This window comes from Xiphophorus couchianus, chromosome 4, assembly GCF_001444195.1.
Source record: "Xiphophorus couchianus chromosome 4, X_couchianus-1.0, whole genome shotgun sequence".
Taxonomy (NCBI): Eukaryota; Metazoa; Chordata; class Actinopteri; order Cyprinodontiformes; family Poeciliidae; genus Xiphophorus; species Xiphophorus couchianus.
In genome coordinates, this window is record NC_040231.1 from 23,871,885 (window position 1) to 23,882,291 (window position 10,407).

The 10,407-nt window shown below is 40.4% G+C and overlaps 1 protein-coding gene across 2 annotated transcripts; it reads left to right on the plus strand.

The window, feature by feature from the left end:
• Positions 1-976: 976 nt before the first annotated feature.
• ppef1 (protein phosphatase, EF-hand calcium binding domain 1) lies at positions 977-10,207 on the plus strand. Of its 2 annotated transcripts, XM_028015232.1 has the most exons (19): positions 977-1,220; positions 1,571-1,707; positions 2,557-2,589; positions 3,125-3,252; positions 3,352-3,412; positions 4,446-4,609; positions 4,689-4,803; positions 5,810-5,856; positions 5,989-6,155; positions 6,234-6,270; positions 6,388-6,537; positions 7,361-7,512; positions 7,624-7,858; positions 7,935-8,120; positions 8,204-8,346; positions 9,138-9,244; positions 9,332-9,495; positions 9,631-9,715; positions 9,811-10,207. In XM_028015232.1, the coding sequence occupies exons 2-19, from the start codon at positions 1,653-1,655 to the stop codon at positions 10,035-10,037; spliced, it is 2,256 nt and encodes a 751-aa protein (XP_027871033.1). In that variant the 5' UTR covers positions 977-1,220; positions 1,571-1,652; the 3' UTR covers positions 10,038-10,207. The 2 variants fall into 2 exon arrangements, with proteins under 2 accessions (XP_027871033.1, XP_027871034.1); XM_028015233.1 differs by lacking the exon at positions 2,557-2,589.
• Positions 10,208-10,407: the final 200 nt, after the last annotated feature.

Genomic DNA, 10,407 nt, shown 5'->3' on the forward strand with positions numbered 1-10,407 from the left:
TAGCTGTAAAACAAGACAAATCTTGCAAACTGGCTTAGGCCATATCTGCATTGCAATGATGCTCAAGTCCAAGCTTTCATTCTGCAGTTTCTAGGTCATTATGTCCTGCTGAGAGAACTACACTATTTACTTCAGGTGTTTGAGGAATGTGCCAAAACCAGCAGGATAGGAGGACTGGAGTATGTTTTGGGCATTTGTCCCTATGCTAATCTCACTACTGCTATGTTCTCATGTTGGAAATTTGTATTTGTTTGAACCTTGAATTTACCCTGAAAACCTTAAGGTTTGGTTCCATTTATAAGGTTGTTTTTGGCAATTGAACCTGCCATGCCTAAGGTCCATTTTTTGTTTTTTTATTTTTTTAAAACATTTTCCTCAAACGTTCCCTCAGAAATGAGGCTGGTATGATGCAATTCTTTCAAGGCTTATTTAAAGCCTTTCAAATAAGCCTTGAAAGGCTTTAAATTTCAGAAAAACTGAATCATCGCTGAACTTTAATCAGTTCTGAGAGTATTTGAGATATCATTTTAAATGTTGGATTTTATGGATAACACAGTTCACTATTAAGTTTTATTTATTAAACTGTGCCAATTATTCCTAGTCTCTATTAAAGAACTACACTCAAGATGTAAATGACTGTAATATATTCTCAAAGGTGTAAATTTCAGCAATGCTCTCTTAAATTGAGCATCACGCTTGAGGCGAACTTAACCTTTGATTTGTGGTTGATTGAGACCGATGTGCTTTACTATATATTTTGACATATAGTTTTACTATTTTAGTTTTTTTCTTTAAACTTTGTACCGCTTAGTTTTACTCACATTTATGAGTTTGTTTAAAAAATGTTTAAAGAATTAAAATCCCTAAGCATTTCAAATGCGTACACAGAGCATAATGTCACCGACTATTTGTAATCCAGATTTGTGACTTTTATGCCACAGTAGATGGCTCCATTTAAAATACGGAGTAGCATGTGGAGCTGCTGCTCCTTTGCGCGTCGTCTCCCAGCTCTGAGCACTGGCCGTGCGCCCTGCTCCTCCTCTTGCCACCGCAGCTTCTCTGGGAATGCTGCGACTTCCTCCTCGCATTTGAACGTCCAACTCCAGCTCTTGGAGAGGACGCAGAGCTGGACCTTTCCATGCTGGCTTCGACGCACATTTTTACGCATGAATTGATGCGCTCCCATCATTCCAGGCGGACCGCGCGGATTTAAGCTTCTGGTAAGATTTAACGACTTGCACTACTGGAAGCGAAGCTTTCCTGTTGATGAAACCGTAAGAGGAGAAAGTTTTATGCAATTATTTCCGTAACTGCATATATTTTTGTGTGCAATTTGGTGACGCGTATAAAGCATTGACTGTTAGCAGCAAGGGCGTTGCTAAGATTTTGTAAGACAGGGGCCTCAGCCCACACAGACAAATTGAATTATTTTCTTTAAAAAAAAAACCATTTCAAACACTTTTTGGACAAAAAGTGTCTAATACATTGTGTCAGATACTTGCTTATAATAGCTTTTTTATGTATGACTAAAAAGGTGAGAAATGTTGGAATTAATAATAATTGTCATTAGTCACATGCTGCCATCCGAAGGAATCCCATAAGGCTTGGAAAAGAGTGACTAATGTGACCCCTGGACCTCCCTGCTGAGCGTCATGGGATGTGGCACTTCTGTTGCTACTGAAATGCAAGTAAAGCAACTGGAAACAGGTAAAAGTACTTATATATATACTGTATATCTATCTATCTATCTATCTATCTATCTATCTTTATATATATATATATATATATATATATATATATATATATATATATATATGGGTGCTCTGTTTGCAAACAGACTAATTTACAAAGCTTAATGTTGTATGTTATATAAAATATAAACAAAGAATAAAGATTTAATAGAAGTTAAAATAATATGTTAACTTTTAAAGCAATATCTAAAATATGACTAAAACAGTAAAACACCTCTAATGAAATAGAAATATACTTTATTGTCCCAGTTGATAAATCCAGGTGATAATATTTAAAAGACAGTGCAGCAGGTGATCAATATTAATAGGTTATTCACTCTACTACTGTAATTACCCATTTGTTTTCTTCTGATGTAAAACCAATCATCTGAATCTCTCGCTTCATTTAAGAGCTTGTTTTGGTTTCTTTTGTTTAGCCCTATTTTAAGTAGCACTTCTTAAAATAGGGTTAACTGTACCAATGTGCGGTTCCATGTGGTTTGTTCCATGTTTCGCTGTTTTCTGTCACTGTGTTTGCTCACATGTTGCAAACACACACACACGCATACAGATGTTTGACAGATAGTAGTTTTTTCTCCTCCCAGCTTGTCTTTTCTCCTCTCTTTAATGAGTGTTGTTACTCCCCAAAGCTTGCTTAATTTGTTCAGTTTTTCCAGTCCCACTGGAAAAACAGAACAACTTCCCTTGTGTCTTGTTATCGCTCCTACTTTGTTTGTCTGCGTGTGTGTCTTCATGTGTGTCTGTGTTTGCACATGACTTCATTCAATTACCAGCTTCTCGTGCTGACTCGTGTTTCCTCTCACAGATGAAGCCATTAAAAGCCCCAGCCCGGCTCTCAGTAAGATCTTTTTAAGTCTTTGACTCTTCCCCCTGTATGGTATACATGGATGCATATGTATAGTACCGTGCAAAAGAAAAATACCCTATGCGCTTTCTGAACTACTGGGTGTCTTATTGGGATTTTATCTGACAGATCGACAAAAAGTTGTGAAAGAGATAGAAAAGGACGAGCTTTGATATGACAGTGGCACATAGTAGTAGGAGTATCATGCTGTAGGAATGCTTTCTTCAGCAAGAACAGTAAAATATGGGTGATGATAAGCAGGACAATGCTGTAAACTCTCAATGTACACTTTCATGTTGCAATGTGGCAGAAAAAAAAACGTCCAAGGGATTTTAACCATTTTTTGCCAAGATTAGTAGTCCAGAGGTTTGTAGCATGCTTCTTACTTGCACAGTAGTATCTTAGCATAAAAAGGTAAAGCCAATGTAAGTTCTTCAGGGAGCTAACTTATATCATCTACCATGTGGCTGAGCATGCGATTCTACTTTTCTTTGCTTTATAAAGTCCAACATCTGATACTGTCCTGCAGCAATGAAGGCAGCTGTTTTGATCCAGCGGTGGTACCGGCGCTACATGGCCCGACTGGAGATACGAAGGAGGTACACATGGAACATCTTTCAGTCCATCGAATATGCCGGCGAACAGGACCAGCTACAGGTCTCAGTCTCTCTGTCTCTCTCTGTTACCTGCATCTGAATGGTGTTTACAAAGAAGCCACCATAAATCTCTCATGTCCTTTTGTCTTGATCTCTCTAGCTGTCCAGTTTCTTCACTTATATGCTGGACAATTTCACCCACCTTAACGGAAACGGGCCTGGTGAGACTAAAACGGTGCTGACATTCAGATTTATTGTTTTCAGTAAATGCTAGATGACCCCTGTCATGAATCATGACTTTAATCCCATCGGTGGCTAAATTTGGTAAGGTTCAATTTTACGCTCTTATTATAGCTCCAAACGTGTTGTTTACAATTTAGTGTGGTCTGTTATTCAAAACTACTTCAGGCCTCGGTAAGTGGTGACATTTTAGTGTTTGTTAGTCATCAGCTGGAGCTAAGTTGCTGAGAAATAAATATAATTTCACATAATGAGCACAATTTTTGTGAAACAACTATGTTTTGGTCTAAATAAGAAAGTCCAACGTACACCCTGTTGCTTAGTTACAATCATGAATGTGGAGGCTAGCGTGTTGGTGTGTAGCTGCCGCAGTGTGTGTGGGGGTGTAGGCGTGTGTGTGACAGCTTGTCGCTTCATCGACAAGCTAGGCCGTAGCTCATCCTCCCGGCCGATTCTGTCCTGCATGTCGTCTTTCAATGGTTTTATATTCAGCCGTCATGCAGACAGGGTGGTCATTGTGTGCCGCGGACATCTGTGTTTTCTGTTTGTGTGTGCAAGAGACCGAGGGCAGAACAAAGGGAATTTAATGGACAGCAGACAATAGTCCCTACTAAAGTGGCCTGTAGGTAGATGTCTGCTTTTTGCTTGCATAAATTAGAGGTCGTTATTTTTTTTTTTATTTGCATGTCAGAGTGCTCTCATGTCACATAGAGCTGAAAGTGATACAGTGGCAAGCTACTTACAGGAAGACACCTCGAATTAATGTCTGTGTTGGGGATATTTTCATTTCACAATTTGTCTGATTATAATCAATGTTCCTCTGACCCATTCAGACTCAGAATCTATTATGAAGTGCTCTAATTTTGGTTCAGGTCATACAAGTGGCCTTCATCATTACACTGTACTTTACAGTGACTTTGTACTTTCTAAGCTTTGAGGCAGCTGGGTTCTCGTGGGATAACTAAGAACAACTGAAATGAGTTTTTCAGCTTGTGAACATATCATCTCCTCCAGACCTGATCTCCCAGTTGTTGGATCCCGTCATCGACCCCTGGTTAGACAGAGAGACCTGCTACAAAACAATCCCCATCCCAGAGTCTTACACTGGACCTCGTATTTTGTTTCCTCTGTCTGTCTCTGATACAAACGCCCTCCTGAGTGCTTTTAAAGAGCAGCAGGTACCATTGTGACATTTTGTTTCGTCCTGATGCAACAATAAATGCGTCTTGAATATGGTGGGCCTCTGTTTCCATGCAGATTCTACATGCCAGGTATGTCTTGCAGCTGCTCTACGAGAGCAAAAAGCTCCTCAAACAGATGCCAAATATTGTCCATTTGTCAACGTCCTACACCAAGGAGATCACCATATGTGGTGAGGAGTCTCAATTTCAGTTCTCCTCGTTAACAATTAGATCCAGCATTGTCCTTTCTCTGTACACTAAGGCAAACCTGAAAACATTTGTCATTCTGATGCTGTGAACATGTCAGGTCAGTAAACACATCAATAAATGACCGCTGCTGTCTTTAAATGTGTCATAACTACTACTGCCTGTATCTTAATAGCAGCGCTGGAAGATATTTGCACACTAATCAGGCACTTAACTTCTTGTCCACAGCTGCCTCCTCACACCAACTTGCATCTCATTAAACTTAAGAAAACCTGTGATAAAAGCAAAGAACACACGCTGTTTGTGTTGAGGTGGTGCCAATTGGAGATGTTTGCATAGAAGTTGCGGTTTAAGCCATTTAATTGTATTTTGATTTTTATATCTTTTGGACATGTTCCTCATCCAATGTGGAAACAACTCTGAGATCATCGTCCTACCAAAACAGTTCAATTGTTTCCATGTCTCAAACTTCTTTTAATTGCTCTGACATTAACTTGAAGAATATAAAGGTTGTTCCACATTATTTCAATGACTTTGCAAAGTCCTCAGCATGATGCTACTGCCGCCATGCTTTATAGTTGGTGCAGTTTTCTTAAGCCTCTTGAAGATTTGTGAGTACAACCCAGAAAGTCAACCAAATTGAGAAGATTTCAGATGTCCTGCCAGAATTATACCCACTGTTTTCTAAAAGCAAAGTGCCTAGGTACAACAATCAATGAATTAGCAGGGCTATAAATATACATAATAGGCCTGTTTGTATAATTCAGGCCCTGTGTGGTTTAAGGAAAATTCGGAAAATGTCCAAATTATTTTGAAAAAAGAAATGTCTGTTTTTTGGAAAAAGAACAAGTCAAAGAAATTCAAAATAATCCAGAAATCCTGGATTACACAAGGTACACAAGTGTGTGTAACCCTTTTACCCAGAGCTGTATGTCCATATCAGAATTAGCAATTTTTGTTTTTGATTTTTGTTGGGGGGTTTTGTTGCAGGTGATCTGCACGGCCAGCTGGATGACTTGCTTCTGATATTCTATAAGGTACCCTAAAGCAATAATGTCCATAAGCAGAAATGTCTCTGTTTGTAGACAGGCACAACAGAGCTTATAAAAAATTTAAACGTTTGTGCTGGTCAAAATGTAGTTAATTTTTTTGTTGTTGTTGATGTCCAGAATGGTCTGCCTTCTGCTGAGACACCCTACATCTTTAATGGAGACTTTGTGGATCGTGGGAAAAAGTCGGTAGAAGTGGTAATCCTCCTACTTGCCTACCTTCTGCTTTACCCAGACCACATGCACCTGAACCGAGGAAACCACGAGGATCACATCATGAACCTCAGGTGGGTGTGAGGGAAGAAAACATGGAGAAAGAAAAGTTCATCCCCACAAGTCCTCAAGAATTTTCGCTTGCTTCTCAGATACGGATTCACAAAAGAAGTTACGCAGAAGTATAAGGTAAAGCCACTTTATAATGACATTTTTCCTCCTTCACAAAAATAACTTAGGATTTTATGATAGCCTTTGGATTTTTTGGTCCACCATCATAAGATCTATTTGTTTTACTACATGCAGACTCATGGCCATGAGATCCTCCAGCTGTTTCAGGACGTTTTCAGCCTTCTGCCCATCGCAACAGTCATTGATGCAAAGATCCTCATTGTGCACGGAGGAATTTCAGACCAGACTGATCTGGAATTGCTCAGCTCCATAGAGCGGCACAAGGTCAGAGAAAATCCATAACTACCTTTTTATTTTATGCTTTATAAACTGCAGGGATTTTTTTTCCCCCGTCATGTGAGGGCATAAAAAATCACAGGTAATTCAGATGGTATTAAGATTCCTTACTTTAGTCTTGCTACCCTTTAAAGTTCGTCACATATTGTCACATTAAAACAAACTTAAATGTTTTTCATTTGGATTTTAAGTGATGGACTACCACAAACTACTGTACAACTGTGAAATGTCGATTTTTAAACATTTTTCAAACAAAAACCTGAAAAGTATGTTGCACATCAAAATACATCCTGGTTAGTGTATTCAGTCATCCTTTGCTCTGACAGCATGGAATAAATTAGTTCATTTAAGGGACATGCATAATTCACTTTTCAGATATTCAAACAGTTTTGCTGACCATGTGTCACTTTGTGCTATCCGGAGTATAACGCAGGGGAATGATTACCTTTACAAGTCTATGTATTTTCTAAAAAAAAAAAAGAAGAAGAAGAAAACAAAACTGGACATAAACAGGAAACTGTATTTTGAAACATATTTCCTTTTTTTGAGTTTTGGTGTCTTTTGAGACACAAAACAATTATGAACTGAAAATAGCACTTTTTTATTTCTCTTAAAGGTAATTCAAACTGAACTACACTTGAAATTACACCATTTTGTTTGTAGTAAACCATCTATGTGTTACTGTCACAGTTAACCCTAGCTAAAGCTTTTTAAATCACTTCCGTTGAGATATTTAGGGGCTTTGCAGGATGTTCTGCCTTCTTCTATGAACATCTATGTTAGTTGTTGACCTCACATCATGTCCTCTCAGCTGAAATCTGCCCTGAGGTTTCCTAGACGCAGTTTGGAGCAGCTTGACATCGGTCAGTCCCATCGACTGGGCAAAAGAATGAGGTCAACGGACATCTCTCGTCCCAGCAGCAGTCGTAGCTACAATGGGAACCACAGGACCCCCACTCTGAGGTCTGACCTCTTATCTTTATTTGCAGATGTTCCCCTTTTTGGAGGATTCAGTCATTATTTATTCATTTTACTAAAATCCTGACTTTTCCTGCTACCTACTCTCATCCTCAGAAAGAGGAGATGCAGGCTGAGCTGGCAAGATAGCGGAGCCTCCACTTCGTCATCTTCATCCTCATCGTCGTCCTGTTCTTCGCTCTGCTCTCCTCGAACTCCCTCCTGCATCTCACCTCAAACGTACCCCTCATCTCCCAGCACACCCTGCAATGTCCTCCAGGTGCCTTTCCTGGACTCTCTGTCCTCTGTTCCTCTCCCATCACCTCCACAACAGGAACGGGAATGGAAACAGGTGAGAGATTTTTCAGCTCTGTTTCATAAGCTGATGTGTCATATATAGCATCCGTGTCCACTCTTGCATTTGCCAGATTGTGGATATATTGTGGAGTGACCCTAAAACCCAGGAAGGCTGCAGCCCCAACTCTTTCAGAGGTGGAGGCTGCTACTTCGGCCCTGACGTTACTCAGAGGCTGCTGCACAAGCACGGACTGCAGCTGCTCATCCGCTCTCATGAGTGCAAACAGGAGGGTTACGAACTCTGTCATAGCGGACGGGTAGGACACATTCAACGTGCTCATATTGCCCAAAAAACTGTGACATGTATGAACGGGCACAGACGAACTTGTAAATCTTATAGGTGATCACCATCTTCTCAGCATCAAACTACTATGAGGAGGGAAGCAACCGTGGTGCTTACATCAAACTGGGAAAGGAACTGGTGCCTCGCTTCTACCAATACCAAGTCAGCCGCACAACCCGCAGGCTTACACTGACACAGAGGTGCAATGCAATCGCTCCTAAATTTTTTACTACTACCTGCAGTAGTAGTACATAAGATTTATCCGATGCTAATCCATGTTTGCCTTCTTTCACCTCATCCTTCTCTTTCTTTTCTTTCTCTCAAAGATTTTTGTGGTCTGTGATCAGTATTGACTCTTAAACCACTGGGACTCTAGGGGAGTCCCTCTTTCTGCACCCTAAAAGAAATGGAATAAACTATAAAACAGACAACAGTTTCCATATTTTAAAGAATCTCTGTTAACGTGTGAAACTATCCAGTTCAGGTTTGATTTGCTCTCGTATTTTGCATTTTGAACAAATGCTGACTATGCCACAAGCTCCCAAAAAAGTGAAATAACTCTTGGATATAATGGAATCAGAACCACCCTTAACTAATACAGCTATGCCTTCTTCTGTAAAGTGGATCTGCAAATAAACAATAGAAAACTGCTATGCTATGTGCAAGTAGCTGATTTCGCCCGAGCCCCACATCACATGCATGTGCCGCCCTCAGGCAGCATGCCACCTGGGGTAGTGAGCCACAGGGCCCACATCAGGAACCACTTTAATCTGTGATCACCCATCAGGCAGAGCTGTCAGGTGTGTGGTTCCCAGTCAGTCGTCACAGAAACATTTGCTGGAACCAGTCTAAGTGCATATTCCTCGTCTTTAAACACTGTGAACTTTGTATAGTGTCCCCAGCTTTGGTTATCTTGAATGTTATTATCATTCTGGATAAAATATTGAAATAAAATTGTTGGTTTAGACCTTGTTTTTTATTTTTGTTGCAGAGTTCGTGCAGCTGAAGGCTCTGCTCTCAGGGCTCTAAAGGAGAAACTGTTCGCCCATCGATCTGAGCTGATGACAGGCTTCCTGCAGTACGACCCAAATGAAACCGGTACTCTCTGCTCCTTCTAGCACCACACGGGGGTCACCCTTATCATCACATGAAGCCGTTACCTTAGCAGCAACTCCTTTGTTAAAGGTTGCGTGTCAGTCGGTGAATGGGCCAAGGTGCTGGAGTCTGTCCTGAGACTGGACTTACCCTGGCGGACACTTCGTCCACACTTAGTCCATTTGGCACCAGATGGCAGTGTTGAGTATCAGTCCTGCTTTGAGGATGTGGGACCAGGAGCTCCTCTGCCTCAGGTCAGAAGATAAAGTACCCAAGTGCTGTGTGAACAAATATTTACTAATCCCAGATAGGAAATGTGAAACTAAAAGACAAATCTTATAATGGTAATTATGTTATATTTACTGCATATGTGTTTTTATTTTTTTTAGGTTGCTCCCAACTTGGCTGAAACTCTGTTCAGATACAGAACCGACATCGAGATCATTTTCAACATCATAGACAAAGATCATTCAGGTACATAAAACTCTACAGCATGTTTTAAGTTGGTTCATCATGTTCTCCGCCAATTAAAGTGTGTTCATGGTGGATGTGGATGTGGATGTGTTAAGGTCTGATCTCCATTGAGGAGTTTCGCCACACCTGGCGCCTTTTCAGCGCTCACCTGGGAGTTGCCATTGACAACAGAGCCATCGATGAGCTGGCCCGCAGTATCGACTTCAACAAGGACGGCAGCATAGACTTCACAGAGTTCTTGGAGGCCTTCAGGGTGGTGCACAAACTGGACATTAAAGATCATCAACTGAGCGAAAACGTGCATAAAGAGAAGTTTGTTTGAGTATTTGAAAGAAGGCAAAAGAAAAGGAGACATAAACTCGATGCGAAGAGATACACCTGCACTCCTCCAAACGACTGCAACCTCCAGTGTTGATTTTTGAAGGTTCTTTTAATATCTGCTATTTATTTGTTTTGTTTAAATGAAAAAAAAAGAAATTTGCAAAAAATGAACTTTTTTTTTCTTTCCTACATTTACAAATTCACAAGCAGTATTTATCCAGAACCACATTTCCCATGAATGCAAAAACAAAATTGCTTCCCAACAATGTTTATTTTTCACAAGTGTTTCAAAGTGACTGCTTTGGTGTATGCTTGCATGGTAATTGGCTCCTATACTCTGGTTTTCTACCTCAGTGATTACAGACCCCGGG

Coding starts and splice junctions, on each gene's coding strand:
- ppef1 (XM_028015232.1), top strand. CDS start 1,653: ATGGGATGTGGCACTTCTGTTGCTACTGAAATGCAAGTAAAGCAACTG. Junction 6,538..7,360: donor GCTCCATAGAGCGGCACAAG/GTCAGAGAAAAT, acceptor ATGTCCTCTCAG/CTGAAATCTGCCCTGAGGTT. Junction 8,121..8,203: donor AACTCTGTCATAGCGGACGG/GTAGGACACATT, acceptor TAAATCTTATAG/GTGATCACCATCTTCTCAGC.